General features: G+C 37.7%; 4 protein-coding genes across 5 annotated transcripts in view; 2 read left to right on the plus strand and 2 right to left on the minus strand.

Annotated features, from left to right (window-relative positions):
• Nucleotides 1-87: 87 nt before the first annotated feature.
• Nucleotides 88-11,178, plus strand: cass (apoptosis inhibitor cassowary). The gene is made up of 10 exons (XM_022073255.2): nucleotides 88-317; nucleotides 1,701-1,862; nucleotides 2,420-2,585; nucleotides 3,172-3,332; nucleotides 4,101-4,304; nucleotides 4,919-5,113; nucleotides 5,955-6,124; nucleotides 7,071-7,293; nucleotides 7,742-7,892; nucleotides 8,061-11,178. The coding sequence occupies exons 1-10, from the start codon at nucleotides 246-248 to the stop codon at nucleotides 8,138-8,140; spliced, it is 1,584 nt and encodes a 527-aa protein (XP_021928947.2). The 5' UTR covers nucleotides 88-245; the 3' UTR covers nucleotides 8,141-11,178.
• LOC110834272 (uncharacterized) overlaps nucleotides 6,768-22,822 on the minus strand; it is a 54,107-nt gene continuing 38,052 nt past the window's right edge. Inside the window, exon 8 of the mRNA XM_087354178.1 lies at nucleotides 6,768-6,805. The gene's annotated coding sequence lies outside the window, so the exon portion shown is untranslated. The remainder of the gene's footprint in view (nucleotides 6,806-22,822) is intronic.
• MED7 (mediator complex subunit 7) lies at nucleotides 11,785-13,108 on the minus strand. The gene is made up of 3 exons (XM_022073256.2): nucleotides 12,696-13,108; nucleotides 12,145-12,435; nucleotides 11,785-12,000 (listed from the first exon to the last, which is right to left on the minus strand). Exons 1-3 carry the CDS (start codon nucleotides 12,885-12,887, stop codon nucleotides 11,821-11,823), a joined length of 663 nt encoding a protein of 220 aa, XP_021928948.1. The 5' UTR covers nucleotides 12,888-13,108; the 3' UTR covers nucleotides 11,785-11,820.
• The window catches only part of gol (ring finger protein goliath), a 37,089-nt gene continuing 30,641 nt past the window's right edge, over nucleotides 16,375-22,822 (plus strand). Inside the window, exon 1 of one of the 2 annotated variants that reach the window (XM_022073246.2) lies at nucleotides 16,375-17,713. In XM_022073246.2, the coding sequence (XP_021928938.2) occupies nucleotides 17,215-17,713 (499 nt within the window). In that variant the 5' untranslated portion in view covers nucleotides 16,375-17,214. The remainder of the gene's footprint in view (nucleotides 17,714-22,822) is intronic. The other variant, XM_022073245.2, reaches the window with a different exon arrangement.

The following is a 22,822-nucleotide window of genomic DNA, read 5'->3' on the forward strand; positions in this document are numbered from 1 at the left end:
TTTATGCCATTTGCTTTTTGTTACGCCTGGTGGTCACTTGTGGTAATTAGTGTAATGTATATATGGGTCGAACGTGTGATATTTCATGTTCTGTGATACTTGGCGCTAGCACATCTAGTAGAGAAACTGAAGTTGTAGGTGTGAGAGAAGTAAAGTGTTTGTGGTTTTTGAATTAAACATATTTTACAAGGCTATTTAAGTGCAGAAACATTATATACTACATTTTTCGAATCCGATTAAGCATTATGAGCACAGACAGAATAGAGAAATTGTATAAGAATTTTGGAATTTTGGCCGATTCTAAAGATAAAAGCGAGGTGAGTCTCCATGTTACTTTAATAGCCACATATTCAGGTCTCGCGAAAATAATTGCTGCTAATTGTAAAGCCTATCGTATGGAGAGAAAAAATCATTGTGTACAACATTCAGATTAGTGACTTTTGCTTCGTCGGTTCTGGATTACTAGTCAAATGCGAGAAATTTTGAATTACGATAAGCGTCCTTTGGTTTGTATCATTACTAACCTGAATTAAATTTGCACGACGTGCGGATTTAGATATTAAGTCATATTGATGCCAGACATTAAAGCCGGTTACACGTAACTGTAAGAATCATCAGTGTATTTTGTATTTTAAAATATGTAAAATCTAGAAAATCGCTTATGAATATAGGTACTGTAGAATTAGTTTACTTTATTTCAACTCCAATATGTCTTATGGAATAATCAGATGAGAAATACAATAGACAGCAAAAATACTTAACCATTAAAAGTTAATATAAATCACGCATACAAACAAAACTGTTTACACTTTGAAGGACACTAATGCCAATGGCAAAAACAAATTAATTCATATGATACAAATAAAAAAAGATTATGGTTTTCTACAGAGCATAAAAGGTATGTGCTTCACAAAACCATACTTATGGAACCCCTCACTGGACATTGGGACAAGGATAGTTCTCATTTACAGGGTTTAATATTAATGGCATTGAACTTCTGGTAACATGAGTTAAATAATATTGTGAAGATGGCTGTCTCCTGGGTTGTTTCAACATGTAGTCTGCTTGATGTTTAGTGACGTTTCAGAGGTCCTTGTTGCCTCCATCATCAGGGTGATAAGTCCCTGATGATGGAGGCAGCAAGGACCTCTGAAACATTGGTAAACTTCTACCATACTACATGGTGCAACAACCTAGAAGACAGCCATCTTCAAACTTACCACCATGAAAACCTCTAATCCTGGTTAATATTGTCAAGTTGTTATGTTTTATTTCACACATTTATCAGTAAGTATTAGTTTTGGATGGTTTAGTTGAAATGTTTTTGGATAAACTAGCAGTAAATATGTACAGAAAATTATATTTTGTGTGAATGATGTGTTATTTCACATCATTTTCAGTCTACAATTTGTCATCCTTCATTTATGTTTTGCCCCTATGGCTATTGTTGTGATTTGTTTGTCAGTAAAGGATAGTGCACAATTACCACATTGTACATTTTTTTACAAATAGTAAAGACAAATGTAGATGGTAAAGTTGTCCTTGTACTTAAGTGCTGTGAGGATGTGTGGAGGAGTGAATGTAAAGTTCCATAAACTACTTTCCTCAGCACGAGATGGAGGTGACTGTCACTTTAATGCTCCAGTTACTTTACTATCATTCCTCATAATTTGAAAAGCATTTTCTATTGTATTTTTTAGCATGAGGCAGAGTACTTAGAAATTCTCACAGCAGTAAAGGGGTCATCAAAAGAAAAGAGATTAGCATCACAGTTTATAGCACGTTTCTTTAAGCATTTTCCAACACTAGCAGATCAAGCCATTGAGGCACAGCTGGATCTCTGTGAGGATGAAGATGTTGCTGTAAGTTTGTTGTTCATGTGAACATTTTTTTTATTCTGTTTGAGTTGAAGATTACATTCTGCTAACTTAAACCATTATTAATATATATTAAGAATTGTATTATTTTCTAAGGAATAAATTTAACATATGGTGGCTGGTAATTTTTTTCATAGCTGTGCAGAGTGATATTGTAGCTTTACAACTTTCAAGGCATATAAAAAATTGAATGTTGTGATATACAGCATTGTAATATATACAGATACATTAAGCTTTAGTTGCTACATACAGCAATACAATATGCTTATTTTTAAATTCTAATATACTACATGGTATGCAAAGTTTTAAGTGGACCTGCCAGGTTTGTACTTCTAGAGACTGCATTATCTTTTCTCTTCCTTTATCCCAGAATTGGTACTGCTCTGAAAAAGATAATTTTGTTCATATCATGATGTGGATTTAGTGCATTTCACAATTGTTTCAACTGTAACACTGAAGGGGTTATTATATTATATAAAAAGAATGAAATGTTAATGATGAAAATGCACATGTTAATTTGAACCACAAATTTTTGTTAACAGATTAGAAAGCAGGCCATTAAAGACCTGCCAAGTTTATGTAAGGACAATAAGGAACACACACAGAAGATTGCAGATATTCTGGCACAACTGTTACAAGCTGAAGATAATGCTGAGTTAAGTGTTGTTCATAATTCCCTGATGACTCTCTTCAAGAGTGATGCTAAAGGTAGGTTATATGAAGTACATTGGTATTGTCTCATACAGTGATATCAGAAAAGTGTTTACCTACTCATCCTTTAAGGGGATTATTCTATCCTTTAACTGGAAGAATGGGAGAAAAATAAATTTTTGGCTTTCATTAATATAGACGCTCAATCCCAGAATTTTATACAAAGACATTCTTATTGCACTTTTTTAAAACTTGTGTGTTTGGTTATCTTGCCATATTTTTTATGCTCAGTACAGCAACATTCTTGTTACTTAAAGATAAATTGTGCCTTTGCTTATATAAGCTCCATATCACATAGAAATGATCTTTCTAAATTAAGCACCACATTGGAGAGTTGTGGTATATATATATATAGCTCCATGTTTTTTAATCTTGGCACTAGAAGGAGGTTGAGTGATCAGCTTCATGCCTGTGGTGCTTTACCCCTGTCAAAAGAGCCTTCCCCCCTCTCCAGTACCCATTGTGTGCAGTCCCTGCTTCTGCTGGGAATTGAACCGTTGTTATCCAGTGTGTACTGACTGGGCTGTCCAGCTTCCTAAACTTTTGTTGTTTGGATGTATGAATGGTATTTCTCTCTTTTCAGGCACTCTTGGTGGTATTTTCTCACAAATTTTGAGTGGAGATGACTTGATTAGAGAAAGGTGCATTAAATTCCTCACAGTTAAAATCAAAGCTCTTGGGCATGATGTAATTACGAAAGATGCTGAAGAACACCTAATTAGTGAATGCAAAAAAGTTTTACAGGTAAATTACTTTTGTTTCTATAAATAAGTACAAGTGTCTGTATGTATGCATTACTTTTGCAAGTCTAAACCATAGCAAGGATTTCAGTTTAACATACGTGGCTATTTTAATTCTGAATGTTTTATGTTCAAGGTTATGGGGGTTGACCATTGTTTGACATGCATTAACATACATTTCAGTAATTTCCCATCTACTGGTGATTCATTATTGTCATGCATTCAAGCTTCAGCGTATGAAATTATTTGAATATCAATCCTTGATGATGGAAGCAAAGACAGTTTTCAGAATGTTGAAACTAATTCCATTCTTACTCACCTGATTGCCTGAGAAGACTTCATCGCATGCAGTTATCATGGAGGCTTAAATTCTTATATTTTTATTGTTAGTGGCATCCATTAAGATCATACATTTTTTTTCTATGGCTCTCCAGTCCGTATTCGGTCCATGGCCTCCTCAGTTCTCCTCTTCCATTCAGTCCTCTTTGTTAGGTCCGCCTGTCCAAGGTTGAGGTTGAAACATCTTCCTTTTTACGGTGCAAGGTTGTTAGCCTTGCGACCAACCCCCAACCTGGAGGACCAGGGTACCTGTCTTAGTCTGAACTCTCCCCCTCGACCAATCTGGCTAGGGAGGCCCTACCAGTACTTGGAACTCCTTTATTTATTCTTTTAGCATGGATGATTTTGTAAAATGTTGTGCTCACTGCGTTGTAAATATAGAGCACTGAAATATTTTGGTAGGCATGTGCATTATTTCTTTTACTCCTTGCAGGATGTAACTGCTGATGAATTTCATAATATAATGGAGTTGCTGGGTTGGACCAGACTTGGTCATTCTGTTACTGGGCAGCAGGAACTGGTTGATATCGTAGCAGAGCAAGCTGAGATTAACCAGAATTTTGATCCAAAAGATGTTGAAAACGATAATGTGGACAGATTAATTCAGTGTGTCAAACATGCATTGCCGTATTTTTCGGTAATTATATATCCTTTTTGTATTTATTTTAAGGGACGTAAAGTAATAGAAAGATGTGTGCATTTTGGAATGCTTTGAAAAATATACTGAAGATGCTTTTAAACTGAAAATGTAAATATGTTGCATAGGATTAATTTTCATAAGAAGCAGAGTTCTGTTCTATTTCCATGAAAATTATGATTCATATGTTATTTAACAGTGCTATTTTAACTGCAGAGGTTATGTAGCATTGTAACTTGAAATGTTGCTGTTATATGTAGGATTATAGTTTATATATTTTGCAGGGCCTGAGCGTATCAAAATGTATTATTCTGTGTAGTCTTGCTAGTAAATTTTCAATTTACTATATTCAGGACTTGACAAATGAGCACATTTATTTACACATAAATTGAAATATTTGCATACTAATTATGATTATTTCATGCTTCATGTTCTTTTAGTTATTCATTTTGAATATATGTAATAACATGTACAAGAACCTGAGTGTAAAAATGAAATCATAATTGATATCGTCCTGTGTGATTTTTCAATCAGAATTTTAAGCATATTTCTTCATTATTTTCCAAACTTATGTGCTATTAATAAGAGTATTCATTTCCCAATTTAATTTTCAGTCACAAGTTGACTCGGCACGTTTTGTGGCATACATGTGTGAGCAGGTGCTGCCACAGTTTGATGAAATCTCTTCTAATGAAGATGGAGCTGATCCTCAGCTTGAGATATTGAAGTTGTTTGCTGAATTGTGCACTCATTGCGGCAGTCTGGAGAATGCCGAGTCCAAAGTAGAGAAGGTTTTTGACAGGCTAATTGTAAGTCAAGTTGTATTTTTGATAGGCAGAGGTCTTATACAATTAACACTTTGTGATTCTTCTTCTTCTTCTATGGCTGTCCGGTCCGTATTCAGTCCACGGCCTCCTCAATTCTCCTCTTCCATTTGGTCCTCTGTTAGGTCTGTCTGTCCGAGGCTTTGATCGAGGTCTCGAAATCTCTTCCTTTTTACGGTGCAAGGTTGTTAGCCTTGTGACCAGCCCCCAACCTGGAGGACCAGGGTACCTGTCTTAGTCTGACCTCTCCCCCTCAACCAATCTGGCTAGGGAGACTCTACCAGTAGCTATGCTACCACCAGCATAGCTCTTGGGATCACTGAGGTACTCAAGCCCCACCACCATGACAAGGGGCAGGTACCATTAAGTGAGGGGACAACCATTAGCCATTGTTTTTATGATGCTTGTTGGGCCTTCTCAGCATCACTCCAACAAGCAGTTCTCTATTTACCTCTTCCTGTAGCTTTGACATTGGGGTCAGATATTGGGACCTTATGAGTAGAATTAGAGGAGAAGTGGTTTAATCATATAAAGAGAATAGATAAAACGAGCATTAGAATTACAATTGAATTAGAATTGGATGATCCAGAAGAAGATGGTTTGGCCATGTACTAGAAGATATCAAGAAGAGGGGGAAGAGCTGGCAATAAATTGAAGAGAAAATCAAAGATACTGGAGACTTTTCATCCATCTGTGTAAAACAAACAATGCTATAGGAAAAAGAATATGATTATTGTACAGTTCTGAGGATGTATTATTGTTTGAGTCACTCCATTGGATGATTATTCGTTAACATTTGTTATTTATTTTGCATTCATTTTTGAAGGAGTACATGCCTCTGCCACCTGATAGTGATTCAGAGAAAACTAATCAAGATGAACCTCGACTTGAGTTTTCATATGTAGAATGCCTGATGTATGCATTCCATCGACTGGGAAGGCAGTGTCCTGATTTCTTAACAAAAGATGCAGACAGAATGAAGGATTTCCGATTCAGGTCAGTTGAAAACATATATGATAAAGATTCCGTAAAGTCTTCTTGGGCAATTAGCCACGTCAAGTGGTCACAGAAAACCGAGAAGCGTATTGATCCTTATAATCAGGGAGCTGATATCTGTGGAGCCCAGAATATCATCTACCATTGTCGGTAACCAGTTCAGGCAGGGTGTGTATACAGGACATTCTCGTCTCTGCAGACGTCAGTTCACTGATGATGACTGAGGTTGTTCTCAAAGTGTTGGTTTTTTGCAACCACCTGACACAGTTGATTGCTAGAGGAGACTTCATTGAATTCATGAGAATGTTACCATATGGTCTTGTGCAACTATCCCATTTTGTTTGGGATTTATGTTTATTTTATTACTTTGATTTATATAATAATAGGGACATTATGGGTATATAGACGAACTCTTTCAACCACTAGTCAGTTGGAACTCAAACCTGTGCACAAAATTTTTTTGGCAGTGCATATATAACATAGATTTCAAGATCTGCAACTTAATCTTCAAACATTTTTAGACACGATAAGTATTAATGAAAAGTACCTGTAGTATGATTAAATAATAGTTTTGTATCTGCAGTAAATGGACTCCAGGTCCAGTGAGATATCTTCTTCTTCTTCTATGGCTCTCCGGTCCGTATTCGGTCCATGGCCTCCTCAATTCTCCTCTTCCATTCGGTCCTCTGTTAGGTCTGTCTGTCCGAGGCTTTGATTGAGGTTTCGAAACATCTTCCTTTTTACGGTGCAAGGTTGTTGGCCTTGCGACCAACCCCCAACCTGGAGGACCAGGGTACCTGTCTTAGTCTGACCTCTCCCCCTCGACCTATCTGGCTAGGGAGGCCCTACCAGTAGCTATGCTTGGGATCACTGAGGTACTCAAGCCCCACCACCACGATGGTGGATCATAATACTTTATTATTTAGAAGTTTTGCTTCATTTCTAGGTTGCAGTACTTTGCACGTGGCATCCAAGGTTACATCAAAAAGCTGAGAGAAGCTCTGCAAGGGAAGACTGCGGATGAACTGAAGACTGAAGAGAACAAGATAAAAGTTGTTGCTCTTAAAACAACATCTAATATCAACACTTTGATCAAAGATCTGTTTCACAGTCCACCAAGCTATAAGAGCATCATAAGTTTATCTTGGAAACCAACGGCTGGAAGTGCTGTAAGTAAAATGTATCTCATCCACCTGGTATACTACCTTAACAAGAAAGCGTTTTATAGCCATGTGGATGTCTGGTTTTCAAGTTATGCTTATTTGCCTTAGTGGACCCAGATTTATGATGTTCTGCTTATCCATTGAGCATATAAAATTGCGTATTAACACAGAATGCCATAATCATTTTGAACTGCAATGAATATCAAATAAGATATTCTTAATGTCAATTTTTGCACTCAAGCTGGTATTGCTCAGTATGAATAGGGACGACTGTGGACTGGACATCAGTTCATTCAATTTCCTGCAGGTTTCAGGCCAATCAGCTTCCTATTCATTGGGTATTAGGATTCTTTCATCAGCAGTTTCTTCATTTATATAGGTATGGAACATAAAAGAATGATCTTTTCATGAATATTGTGATCTTTGTTTGATTTTTTTTAATTTTAATTTGTAGAAGGATGGCCCATCTGCTGGACATAAGCGACACACGCCCATTACGTACAGCTCAGATTCAGCCGCTAACAAACATCCTAAAACTGACAAATCACAAAGAGAGATCTATCAACCTCCTAGTGGCAAATACAGCAACAAAGTCTCCAGTTATGGTAAGTTTTAGGCATGTTCACAACAAAATTTCAAAAATGTCCCTGTTCCCTGTTGGTTTTGCTGTGTTTGTAACAACTCAAGATTGGTATTGGGTAGTTTACTAAAATTTGTCAGCGAAACAAATGAGTGATTGCAAATGTTGTTTTATGCATTTTCTCCTTTAACAGTTCCACCGCAGCAGCGTGGAAGAGGTCGAGGAAGAGGAAGAAGTTTTCGAGGTGTGAGAGGCTGGAGACGTAATTACTGAATACATATTCCTGTCTTATACACAACATCCTCAGAGAGTTACTTCTTTTTTAAGTGCTTCAGTATCATAATGGTATTTAATTAGAATTATTACTTGCTCTGCATTTCCTGGAAATAGAAGCAACTTTATATATAGTCATTTTTCTGTTGCATGGAACTTCATTATAATAGTATGTGCAGATACACAAGATTCAATAACAGCTTTAATAGTCGTATGAACTCAACAAATTAAACCCATAAACAGATGAAGTACTGGTTTCTGACATTCAATATATTAAAAATTATTCTTCATTCCTAATCTGCTGATATTTTTATATCGATGTGCTTCGTATCGTACCAAAATGATGTCATAAGTCTCCAACGTAGTGGTTTGTTTAGCGGAAAAGACCTTGCATCAGATGAGTCCTGGTTGTGTTTTCTACTAAGAATATCTTACACTTATAAATTGTACTACAAGAAATTTATCACCTGAAGCTCCATGAAGAAAATTACACACAGAGATGATGTTTCGTGCCCAGCAAAATGGACAAGAGTTTTGCATCAGAAGTGACTTCTGAAGATATCTTTATTGAACTAACCACCGTGTGATTTCATTTGAGTGTGTGTGTGTGTGTGTGTCTTTGTGTGAGCATAGACCTGTTCCAACAATCCTTTTCATCATTTATACATCTTTCCTTACATGAATTCGACACTACAATAATATCGGTCATTACGTACAGAAATGTATTTTCTTTCAGATAAACTTTTTTTTTATAATTGGCGTCATGAGTCCTGGTTTCATGCTTCACAATTGAAAGTGATTTGCATATTACTGCATTAACTGTGCAATATGTTGTGGTGGGATTTTTTATTTTATTTTAGCAGATGATTTCTCTCTGATGACCATTTATCTTGTAGCCCAAAGTATCTGGGCTTTTGCAAGACTATATTTATCTATGATTTGGAGGACTGCTGGTTTGGCTTTATGTTTTGAAATGATGTGTTTATTATGTGAGATTTCAGGTTCTCTTGGCAACTGGGATGAAGATGGTTGTCCTTACGGATGTTGAACCCTGTAGTCTGATAGATACTGACCAGCATTCCAGAGGAGTTTACTGCCTCCATCATTATGCCCTGTTTATGGAGACGGTAAGATCTTCTGAAATGTTAGTCAGTTTCTAGCAGACTATACAGTGCATTATCTCAGCATGTGACCATATTCAGTGTTTATTAATGGCTTTGAATGGCAATTTCATATGAATAACTTCATCTGGCTGTAATGTTAGTTCAGTGACTAAAATATTATTTTTTGTTGTAGAGAATGGAACATATGATGCTTTAGAATTATGTAGTAGTGGCTGCACCTAAAATGTCAAAGTAATTTCTCTTCTACAAATTGGGTTAAGTTATAGAGAGTCCAAGATTTTGATGACTTTCTTCATAATTTAAAACTCTAGATAAATGGGTCTCCGTTAGTGAAAGACATTACAGTTTGCTATGATATAGGCCTAAGACATACAGTATATCATGACAGTCTCTTATAGTGTCCTGTTATCATATTTTCACAATGGCCACCCTACTTGGAGTATTTATTGTAAGTCATTTAGAAAGTTTAAATCAGTAATAACTATCTTTTATTACAGATCAGCATTAGGTTTTTATAAAATCATGGAAATATTATATTAAAAATTATTGAAACTAACTGACCAAACTTATGAAGGCTTTCAAGTGGAGAAGTATAAGAATACTGATATTATTCAAGATGCGTTAAAAAACAAATTTTTGTGGGATTTAAATATTTTTCTGGCCATTTCAGAGATGTCTCAAGTATACAAGGTGCATATAGTTGGAAGCGTGAATGCAGTGTTGGTAGAATTTTGATATTTGCAGATGGTCATTCTGTGGTGTACGGAGTTATGTAATCCTATATAAATCATCAATACACACATTAATTTATGGTCATTGCATGTTTTGGAATTAAATCACATTCTTCAGTCATATTTTTCTTTAAAAATTACTGAAATTGCTTATTTGTTATAACCCTTGTAAAGAATATACATTCATGTTGTTTTGTTCTATGTTCCACCCTGACACTACACAATTTCTGCATGAATTAAGTGGTTGGCAAGCAATGAAACAACAGTGGGCACAAAATTTTTCACTGAAAACTGGTTATGGTTGTGTTGCACCAAGATCACAAAGAGACACTGTATAAAATGACTTTAAATACAAATATGTAGTTTGATTGATTAGCTGCTCTTTCTTGCATTTCTTTAAATTATTAAAAGTTACAACATTTAAAACCACATTGTGCACATGCATACAGTTCATTTTCTTTAAAAACATTAATATAGGGTGCAACAGTTGTGTTGATGGTTTATACAAGAGTCATACACACAGAAAGTTTCAGTGCATCATGTTTGTAGAAATTTGTTTTGTTTGTGTAATGTCTGTGCTTATATTGTGAGAGGAATCTTGTCTTTTTTGTGATCTGTAATTTTACCTGAATGTTCTACATTTGGATTAATAGTCTTCCTTCTGTTTCCAGGATGACGCAGTTGACTGCTGAATGGGTGTTCTCTGTATTACTTTTCAGAATTGCTTGGATGGTAGGTGATGTGCATCGATATGTACTGACCTTTAGTGGGACTTCTTGCCTTACTGTGTTTTGGAAGAATATGTAATTTTATTTTTAATTTCAGGACATCAAGTTTCCAGGTGTTGAATTACATCAGATACTTCATAATACTTATATACACGTTTATTTCAGGCCATAATACCATATCAACAGAGGTGACAGCTGCACTAAACTATTCTTTCCATACAAATTAAATCTGAATTTCTAGATCGATCATGCAGTTGCATGATTTGCAGCAGAACTGCTTATTTTTAAGGTGAGTTGATGTTGGTTACCCCCATTTTCCTGTCCTCTCCTGCAGTTTTCATTGCCCAGGAAACAACACGTATGTAAAATGGAAGTTGATGTATGTTAAACATTGTGACATTTGTGTTTCAAAGTATTAAATAAAAGAATTCATTCTACAGATGAAAGTAACTTTAGTTGCTGCTTGTAATGTCTGTCATTCCTTCTACACAATCCTGTAATAACACCTTGCATCTTTTAAGGAGGTAGCTGGGGAGACATGGTTTCTATGGTAAATTGACCAGGCTGAAAGATGGTTTCAGTTTGGATGCTACTGAAGTGCTGTTTATTTGTTGTAGTTTGATAGTAGAATATAATAAAATATGTAGACTGGATTAAGAGTTCAATCTTGTTATACACTAAAAAAGCAACAATGTGGCACTAATGAAATGTATAACCTGCTTTACAAAATGTTATTTCCAAATCAGGTATTTATTAATGTATCTGTGCAAAATTTAATTCTCAGCTGGTAAATGTTGTTATTGTTTTCAGATTCATTTTGGTGCAATCTAAAAGGGATAAAAGGAAGCTAACTCTTATTTTAATAAAATGTTATTCTGGCCAAGGTCGGTTCTATGGCACAAAGGGAACTACGAATCAGTTCTAGCACAGCCTGTATATCTGGAATTTCTTTTAAATGTGCTTCCATTTCAGCTATACAATCCATAAAAAATGGGGAGAGTCTTGATTAAATGAGCATGCAATTCTCAAGAACTATGCTCCATGGAGTTAGGTTACAATCATTAACCAAAAATGAACATTTATTTCAGAACTTCATATTACAATGCATCTACTATTTCACACATTAGCCGATCCAGAGCATTACAAGATTCACTAGCCGATTCATCTTGGTTAGCAGTGTCCATGCAGTCAAATAGCTCTGTTGGAATCAGGAGTTTTGAATCAGTTTCACAAGGATCTGGCAGCATTTGTAAAGCTTGCTGTAAAATCTCCATTACCTGAAAAAAAATACCTTAATTATTTTTGATTTCATAAGGTGTTGCTACCACTAAGTTTTTCATTTCATATATTTATATAATTAACACTGAATATGAACTGTGTATATGCTAGGATCAGAATAACATACCGAAGATTACCCTCACCTTGTCCAAATGCTTCTGGAAACGCTGAGCTGTTTCCATCCTTTGTCTACGCTGAAGTTCCATCATAACTCTTAGAGTTTCCCTGGCTTGGTGTGGTCGAAATTCATTGAGAAGATGATGAATGTGAATGAACAAGAGACTGAGGTCCTCAACCTTCTCAGCACGACAAGCAGTGTCAGGACTCCTAACAAGTAAGTCTAGCAAATCAAGAAAGTTGATGAGCAAAGAGTGATTCAACTTTCGGAGCTCACGACGACGATCAAAATGCTGTGGATACAAGCGCTTTATGCCCTGAAAGTTAAACATAATAAGAGGAGAACGTTAAAACTGTATTACTCATATGCTCATGATTTGTGCAATCACAAAATAATGTTAGCATTATAGTATTCATTGAATTTTTACTTTTTACCATCTCCCCATTGTCTTAATGCGCTTAGAATACAGTTCAGGGTTTACCTTGTATAAATATTCTAAATATTTTCCTTGCTAATGTTAAAATTATTCCTAACATATCACAGAGTAGCCTTGATTTAGTACTTTAGTTATCATACCTGGCTTTCAAGTGGCCTTATTATTGTGTCATCAGCATTAAATGTATTTCCGAACATATTATATGTATCATGAATTACTGGTGGAGGTCTTGGCGCCCGACCTCTTCTAATATTCTCGTCGGTGTAGTGGTTAATATACTGCACTGGAGGCAGTGGCAAAGAACTGACTTGGGCCGTTTCTGATGATGCCATCTTTATAGCGTCCTTTATAAATGCAAAGTGTTTACTATTTTTAAATATCCACTGTGTACGCTGTCAGTGTGAAATCATTGTCATTTCAAGAGCAAAGAACATTCATTCCGAAATAACCACACGTCCAATAATGTAACATTATATAGTGACAAACACGGAGACTGACAAGAACCACAGACTCTACAAATTACTATCGTGCTTACATGACAGAAATACCAACTATTGACTATGTGTTCCGATTGGTGATTTTTGTTCTGAAGTTGGTCATGAATTATTATCACATGTTATAGTCTACATAACAATGCTTTACTCCTTTACCTAAGAAACTAATTGTTATGTCATCTCTTTATTCGGCATTGTTGTGTTTCATTACTGCCGTCAACAATCCGCTTTCGTTATTGCGGAAAGAGCTGAGCTGTGAATCGCTTGTAGAAGTACGTCGTAGAGTAGATAATATTGTTAAAAACGTTGTAGAATATCACAATTACTTATCTTATATAAGAATTATTAAGAAATCTGTGATACTGCCCTCCACTCTCTCCATTTTAGTTTTGATTAAATTGGTCATTGCGGGTGGACATCGTGGTCTGTTACAATTGAACAAAGTTTGAGTTAACGGACAAAGGCGGATCGCACTTCATGCTATTGCTGCGTTTGCGTATTTACTTCAGATTCTCCGGAAACTTGGTTCCACTGCCAATTTTTTTCAGATTAAAGAATGCAATGTTCTCTTTTCTGAAATGCATATCTTGCCTTTGTTACAAAGGAATTTTTGTGATATTTTGATACAAGTGAACTTGGAGGTCAAAGAATATTTGTATTCCACGATGGAACATTCATTTTACCGATTATATTGGTAGCACTGACAGTTTGTAACTAGTGACATCTACAGTTACCAGATGGTTTGTAAAGCACGTGCGAGCGGGAAAATTTCGAATGTATTGCGCTGCAGGAATGAATCTCTTAAACAAGTGAATGCGAAAACCACAAATTTTCCGACAAATATCTATTCACATAACTTTATTACCATGAACTTCAATTTTGTTCTGTCTCATTGTTCTGTTGTGTCTTATTGTTTTGTGTCTTACTGTAGGACCACTGCCACCGGGTGAAAACCCATTTGCAGTCAATAATAATAATAATAATAATAATAATAATTTTAGCTTCTCTTAGGAATCTACTTTCAACGGGTTTTCCTATATAAGTGTATCTATCTTGAAATATATTTTGTCTTATGACTATAAACATCGCACCAATCATATACATATTTTTCGAAAAGTATGCCATTTGTTGGAAAAGTTCTCCAAAGCACGTGTGTTAAAGACAGTAAAGAAACCTTCTGCTATATTTAAATAATTTGTATACTTTTGAAAATACTGTAGTATTTTAATTAATTTACATTTGTAAAATTCAATTTGGAATCTGAACACTTAATAATACTTGGTCAAGGAATTTAATGTTCAGAATTTTCTGTAGATAGTAAGTCCGTCTTTTAAATCATGAACAATGCTTGCGGAGCGCACAGCATATCAAATGTTGTGTAGGAGTATACATACAATTGTATTTAGAATTTCGCAGTCTTCTTTAAGCTTGCGCGGTTGTTAGTGGCTGTTATGTGTTCTTAAGCTTTAGCTTAAGCGAAGACCGTCTTGTGGGCAGATTGCGGAATTTTCAGCTGTCCTGAATTTACTGAGTGTTAAAATGATCTGTTCTCATATAATCTGTCAATGTAAATCTGATAACACGATTTAGACATCACTCTCGTTCATACAATCGGTTTCAAGAAACGAAGTGTCCCGCGGATTTAATTTTGGATTCTTTTTTCAGCACGGAAGTTGTAAGAGTGAGAGACGTTTCGAAATTCTTAAGTCAATCTCATTTACATTTTATCTGTCGAACGCTGTAAGGCTTCCTGAAGGCATTAAAGCACTGTTGTAATACAATTTACTGGCATTACGTCACAGTGCATTGGTTTATGCAAGCGCGACACCATTGCCACTCACAATAACGTGCCCCTTGTTAACACAAGCTTGAGTTTATTTTTGGAAATGTAGCGGTGGCTTAGCGGTTAGAACGCTGGCCTTGTAATCCTGGGGTCTCGGGTTCGATTCCGATTCCCGGCGGTGCCTGAATTTATAACTTGTGTTGGGCAAGGCCGTGGTCTAGGCGACACGGAGTTTTCCTCCGGGGGCTTCCCCGGTTTCTCCGTGGCATCCCAACAATTACTCCATTCACACACAGAAGAAGGCAATGGCAAACCACTTCTGGATCATCTGCCAAGAACGTATATGAACAGGTCCCAGTCCGAGAAAAGGATGGAAGGATCCTGTTCATATGGACCTGTCGTCAGACAGAACACTAAATAAATAAATAAAATAGCGTAAAAATATTTGTGACGTCACAATACTGGTTTGTTCCAAAACCTCCAACTTTGGCAAAATCTCGATGATTATTATTTGTTCAGAATTAGCGCTGAAAGACCGTATTATTAATAGGATGAATATTAAAAGCTGGCCATATTTTGCCCACTTATTGCTTTAAGCGTAATGAATAGGGCCGTTAACGGCACTATATTTTAATAATTGAGACATTATAGGAAAAATACGGAGGAACAAGACTATGTAAATACATTTAGGCCCATTCCTTTTCTTTAAGGATAGATAGAGGTTTAGTATTACGCTCTGAAAGCCTTCTTTAAATTTTTTTGAACCGGTCGATCGATTTTCACTAAATTTAGTACGAATGCTATGCCATTGGAGACCACTTCCACCCTCGTAGTTTTCCTCATTCGGTGCAGACAGAAACCGGAATGGTACTTTAAACTGATCGCTACCACACAATCAGCTGATACAGCGCCGTTCATAAAGGTTAACACATGAACAAAAAACAGGCCACGGCTTTCATTCCCCATTCTTTATAATTTACGGTGTACACTTAACTCCATTCAACACTGCCTACGTGTACACGTGTTGCAGCGTCTTGAATACCCAAAAAATAAAATAGCTGAGATGTGGGATGTGGAGATTGTCCCCCGTGCCATGCAGATGTATGGGGAAGTGGATTATATACCTCCACACATTATTAACTTCAGCATTAGATGGCGGTGAATGGTTAGCTTCACGTCCCGACCGCTTTACCTCAGTTGAAAGAAGCACTCGTACCCATTGGATCGGAGGCTGGGTGGGCCGCAGAGCTGATCTGGACGGTGTGACAAAGAGAAAAATCCTGCTCCTCCGGAAATCTAATCCTGGTCGTCCAGCCTATTCATTGAACTGAATGAAATGAAATAATAGGCCTTTTGTTGCGACAAATGGAACAACAAATTTATTTTGTTTGCCTATCTGCATTGACATCCGCGTGTAGTTATCATCTCATTATTTTAGATTCAAAGGAAACAGCTGACTGCTGTGTTCCTGTTTCTGAAGGCGTGTCGTGACGTCACATCGCAGGTAGTTATCTATATTCCCGGTAGTAGCGTTTGTGGAGTGGGGGAGAATTGATCGCAGGAGTACAGTACAGTACGAGTTACGTGCGGAGCTGCCGTTTGCGACCAACGCAGTCTAGTTCAGGCATTGGCACGTAGGGTTATCCGGGTGTATGAGATGGTACGTGAAAGGATGAAATGAAATTTGTGCAAGCTCCTTTGTGTTCCTTCTTTTTAAACTGATTTTTAAGGAGTTGAATAGAGACACTGCGACATTTTTATTGTTAACGTTGTTCCCTTCAGTGGTGATGCACAACAGTTGCAATTCTTCCTCGATTTTGTGGCCACGGGTCATACCATTTCTCGTCATCTTGGAGGTAGGGTGTTTGCGTTATTTGACTTCTAGGCGCCGGCTAGAAGGCCTTTACTATAAACGGAGGTCGTCGTCGTTGTTGAGAATACCTTGTAACTGCAACGAAAATATGTCCTCGTTATGAAATTGATGTTGTAGACTTTCTACCCTCACAGAAAATGTACAGTGCAGTGGATGTAAGATATTGCCTTGCGACGGAAGAAGATTACAAAGTGAGGCCAGTGTCTGAACTACGAAAGTGCTCCGAAGAATGTGCGAGATGTTATTCCTAATGCTAACTGACTTATAACTATTCGCAAATTTCTGTGAAATGACTGCTATGCAATTTGCGAGCTAGGGTTTATTCCAGTCTTGCAACGTTTACTTGTGAATCATCATTTTAAAAGATTTATGTTATTGTGTGTTATAAACTGTTTGTACAAGAAAGCGTAGTATTTTAGAGTGTGAACAAGAACTTCGCATTAGAGGCAGATATAAATTATCAGAAATCGCAACCCGGCTTTAAAGAATTTCTGTTTTCAGTTTCCACGATGCATCGGTTTACTGGCATCGCTTGTGCTGTTGTATTTCTCAGTTTAGTTCTCACGTCGTCCACATCTCTGGCATTGTCTCCTACAGGAGATCTTCCTGTGCCATCCCCTTTAGAAGAACATAATATGGGAATCGGCTCCTGCATGTACGCATACATCAATACAACTTATAATATGAGTAATGGGATGCTTCATTCTGATAATATGGAGTCCGGTAAATACGGCGAAAGTTACGTGGGGGCAGCGTACGGAGTGTTAATCCATGTTAGATCTGCTGGCACTGCTGAACCAACGGCATGCACTCTGCCCCTTATGACCTATAGTACTCCAGACGGTAGACTACCGGTATCTGAGCCATGGATTGCCCTCATCAAGAGGGGGCAGTGTGAGTTTGCTGTGAAAGTGATGAACGCTCTACGTAACAACGCATCAGCTGTCCTTGTGTACAACGACAAAGAAACGCACGTCCTTGACAAAATGAGAATTCCACCTGAACTCGGTGAGTATCCGAATTTGAAAGGAACTTGCTTCTCTATGCATTAATTTGAACACTTCAGAACAAGCAGGAGTTTCTGCTAAACTATTTCCGAGATCGAAACAGAATAAACTCTGAAATCTTCTTTGATTAAGTTTATGCATGTTGCATACGTTACATGGAATCAGTCAGGCGTCGATGTAGAGTGGTTAAACACTTCTGTTTGTCTGGGTTTCCCGGTTTACGTTATCAGCATGTGAGACAGGTTTTTACACGCTTTTCGCAAATTAAAAAGTTGCAAAAATGCGATCATCAGTTTCTCCATGTCAATCTGTCCGAATGTTAGAACTCGATGACCGCTGAACGAATTTTAATTTAGTATGATACTAGAGGGTTTTGATAAAATTTATATACACATTCAAGGTTTTGTTCAAGTCTGAAAACAATAACGAGCCCTTTACATAAGGACCTACAAGCGGTTCTGTACGCGGCTGTGACTGGGTAAGGAATCCAAAGTTACGGAATTTGCGCTTGAGGAATTCCCACGTGGGGAAGCCTCCACGATGACTTCGTCACCCAGCCATACAGGCACCAGAAACGCACAGATAACTAACCCCAAAATTCTGATGTCCCTGATGCTATTCTTGATAAAATGCCAGAAATGTTACCATGCCTACATTTCCAGGTTTTCCTTAGTTCCTCTGGGTAAATGCTGTAATACCTTAACATAAGTCACGACCGCTGCCCTGTCTTTAGGCTCTCTGACCCATGCAGCTGGAGAAGTGTCTAGAATTAAAACAAAAATGGCGAGTTAGGATATCCAAGGAAGTCGTTGTGCCCAATTTGACCATTTAAGAGCGGAGTAGTAACCACAGAGTGTGTGCAAGTGTTTCGTATGATTGTCAGAATAAACAGCGATCATGTCTCTAAGCAGCATTAGACGATCGATGTTTTAATGGGCACGAGTTGTTTTCTTTGCGGTTCGGACTGAATGTTTTTTAGGTCAACATTGTGTTTCAGAAAGTTACTGCCATCTCGGCACAGGTTTTCCTTGGTTTTCCTCTGTCTTCAAGCAAATGCTGAGATGGTTCCCAAGTTCCAAGTTGCTACTGCATGCTTCTCGTGTAGCCCTCCCGATTTAAATTAATCAAAATTTACCACCCCTTAACGCCTTCAAAATTTACCCCCAACCCCTCTCAGTAGGAACTTCTAAATTATGTACTAAAGTTCCAAATTAATAGCCTCAGCTTTCTGATACAAAATTTCAAAATTCCGTCTTTTATGCCAACTATCACACTAACGTCTTCACTCTTACTTTATCCTTAACAGAAGGACGAGCGGGCATTGCCTGGGGACCTTCTAGCTATAAGATGCTCTTTCTCCCCCCCAGATATCGAAGTGTCTCTCACTTCTCCCCCCACCAATTTCCTCTCTCTCTCTCTCTCTCACTCAGAAAGTTACAAGCTTTGTCCCAACGTTTTCATGGAGGAACTAAGGGAACCGACCTCAAGGCTAAAATGCTAACCGCTGTACACCTAAGGTCTCTGATTGCTATTATGCTCAGAGCTAGCCTTATTGACGACCGAGCTTGAAGGTCTGACGTATCGAAAACGCAAAGGGCAGTGCCATAATGTGCCTCGCAAAGGAAAACAAAACTTCTCCAGAAACAACTTCCGTGTGTTGTGGTATAAAAGTGTCTCGGGAGTTTTTATTTCTGAACTGAGTACATACGCTTTATTTCACTGATCTTGAGCCATGACCCGTTACTTTACTTCGGTTTTCATGGACAAAGTCACTTTGAATAACACTTTCCCCAATGATTCTTCTTCTTTTATGGCCCCAAATATCTCTAATTTATTTTTCAGCTTTTCTACATTATCGACCGTAAATAGGCAACTTTAGGAATGTTAAGCAAACTGTATTTCCTCAACACGCTGTTTATAGACGGCCATGAAAGAAAAAAAGAAGAAAGCCAACAGCTCGTTTTTCTATTTGGCACCAAACAACGTGATGTCTGGAAGTAGTCTCCTTGAATTTCGTAATGCTGACTGTCTTGACAGAGATTCTGTCATAGTTTTTCTTACTATCTCTATTAGAATTTCGGTGTATTGCTCTGAAACAGATCACGATCGCTTCCTTCTAAATCCTTACCCGCTCACCATTCTTAAAAAATTTCAATACCATTCCAAACTCTGTAAGTTATGGCGTCAAAAAGAGTCGTTAAGTAACCTGAGATTTCGCTCAATCAATCGGTTTTTAAGCTACGTTATTAAGAATTGTGTGACAGGAGATATGTTTAACTGATACAACTTTGTTGAAACCGAATTTATCCAAAAGAGAATATAACGTGATGACCCAGATAAATAATTTAATGATAATTAATGTCAGACACAATTTTTATGGTGTTCTCTTCACTTACGTTCCTGTATGTAGGGACTGTTGAATTTGTTTGGTTGCTTAGTGGCTGTTCGTCAATGCTGGACAAGTAAACTTTCGCTATTTGTTATCCAAGGCCAAGCGAAGGGCGCATCAGTAGAGATAATTTTGGATATGCACTGACTGATACATCATGTCTGGAACTATGACGTTATCAAGCAGGCCTTGGAAGTTCGGGCGCTAACTTCTGGGACACAGATATCGTGACTGAAGGTTTTTTTCTCTCTCCCGGCCTGTCTTAGCGAATGTTGGGACAATAGTTGTCCACGACATCTCCCTTCCACCCTTGTGGGGATCGAACCCAAGACATTTGGATTAGAATTCCAGTGTAAATTATAATTATTCTCGCATATCTGTTTGGCACATGACCTCTGTAGCTGATAGTCGTTAAACATAAGAAACAACGTACACGAATTTGGAACCAGTAATAGAGCGAGTATGTGCGTTCGACTCGTTCAGTTCAGCTGGGGAAAGAATCCCGTTAATAAACATCTTGACTTCAAGGAGGCAGAGGTATCGCTGTAGAGGACTGGATACGATTTGGACAAACAGAATTCCATTCCCGACAGAAGCAAGAAAGTTTCACTTCCAAATATTCTGTTTTAGAGGGGCTCAAGAACCGAAATTGAGACATATTTGTCGGCGATTTCCTATCTGCTTACAGAATGGAGGACACCCTATACCAGTGATATTCAACCTTTCTTGTTCGCGTACCCCCAGATATAATTTCTCTTCAACTTTGTACCCCCAAAGTTGTTGGTGTATAATTCAAGTTATACATAGTATATAATCTACATCTGAAATAAATTAAATAAATTACAATACTGATTATTCAGTGTTTGTCATAAAATAATATATATTTTTTAAATTTCACGTACCCCCTAAGATGTCTTCGCGTACCCCCGGGGGTACTCGTACCCCAGGTTGAATACCATTGCCCTAGAGGACAAACCTACTGCTATGCGTCTTCTTTGCTTTTATGGACAATGCAAATGTCACACGCCTGTGTGGTAAATATGCAGACTGTTTGGTGTGATAACACTTTAACGTAGTTTCATAAAACCACGATAGAAAGCTCAAGGATACCTACAGAAAAATTTCGCTTCTTTATTCGATAACGAGAAGCCGGTTAGCAAAGTCAATATCGCGAATGGACTACGGGCTGAATAACCAGGGTTCTACTCCCTGCAAAGACAGGGCTTCTTCTCTTTGCCACTGTGACCCATTCTGGGATATGGAGCCCTCCCTGCCTGTTGTCTAATGAGAGCCGGGGGACTCTAAGTGAGATTCTACAGTCTAATAATTCAGCCTGCTCTCCATGGTCTTCGGTGTGTCCAGACCCCCGTTTTGAAATAGCTGCTGTGAACTGAAGCGACCCGTCTTGACCATCACCTCACAGCCAGCAAGATTTTCCTTTCGTTTCCCGAGTGTTGCTGCAGGCAACAACACGGTCATTGCCACAAGTACATTGTATTTCCTTTTTGTTTTTTTAACTTACATCTTCTCGGTCTTGCTTGTAGTTGGCTCAGGTACAGGTGTTTATGATATGCAACCGCCACTGTGGTTTTCGCAAATAAAAAATAGGAACAGCGGAGGTCAATGCAGAAAGCCAGTATAGCAGGACAAATAATGTTGACGGTTTGTCTCCAACGGAGGCCAGTTGGAAAAGAGTAAACTGAACGTGTTGGCGTAAATATCCGAACACGTGTTGACCATCTAACTCTGAGGAGCAGAGACGTTTTCGAGAAGACAATGGTCGTTTAGCTACTCAATTTCGCTAAGACATTCCCAGTTTTCTATGGAACACTAAGGTTTATTACCGCGTTCACAAGAGCCCTCCAATGGGCCATATTCTGAGCCATATGAATCCAGTCTAAACCCTCCCTGCTATTATTTTAGTTCCATTTCGATTATTTATTCTTCTCATCTACGCCTAGATCTCTGAATAGACTTCCTTGTAACTTTTTCCGTTTAAAATTTATTTTCTTGACTAGCTGATCAATTTCTGTGTGCAGTTATATTAATTTATTTTTGTGAAAACTGTAATTTTATATATAAATACTCCACCTGTAGCTGCCTCCGCAGATGGTATGCGTTCATGTTCAATTGAAAAATGGAGTTTTTACGTTATTTTATAAATTGCATGTCCGTGAAGTTGAACTACCTTTGGTTTCCGCTTGCTTCTTTCATCAACATCGCTCTGATTGTCATTTTAGTGATGGGAGAAACGTCTGTACTACTTTGAACACATTCTTAGCGTGGATGTCTCGTACACAGGATAAAAACTTATCATACATAACCTTGAAATGCCTTCGCTATTTGTTTACGGAAGTGTATTAGTGTGTGGCCTTTGTGATGTGCCGTGGGGTCCATAATAAGTATACGATTATGCTCACTTGTCAAACCTGACTGTTAATTCACCTATATCAACTGATTATGTATCTTCTGATGTCTATTTAACGATGATTTTTATATATATTTGAATAGGAGTAGCAGTAAATTGGGAGAGATGTGGAAATAGGCGAGTTTGCTGCTGTTTTAAGTTAATATCCCAGTATTTGTCGGGAGAAAGTTGGGAACAGCACCAAAACTGTCAGGATAGTTAATCTCCGGGCTGAATTTCGATCCCGTAGTATCAATCACTCGATGGCAACGTTTTGTGCGTTTTGAAAACGTGTAGAATTGTATATCTCTTTT

Source organism: Zootermopsis nevadensis, unplaced genomic scaffold, assembly GCF_977971745.1.
Source record: "Zootermopsis nevadensis isolate Lab colony 2312 unplaced genomic scaffold, Znev_1.0 Znev_ptg000022l, whole genome shotgun sequence".
Classification (NCBI taxonomy): domain Eukaryota; kingdom Metazoa; phylum Arthropoda; class Insecta; order Blattodea; family Termopsidae; genus Zootermopsis; species Zootermopsis nevadensis.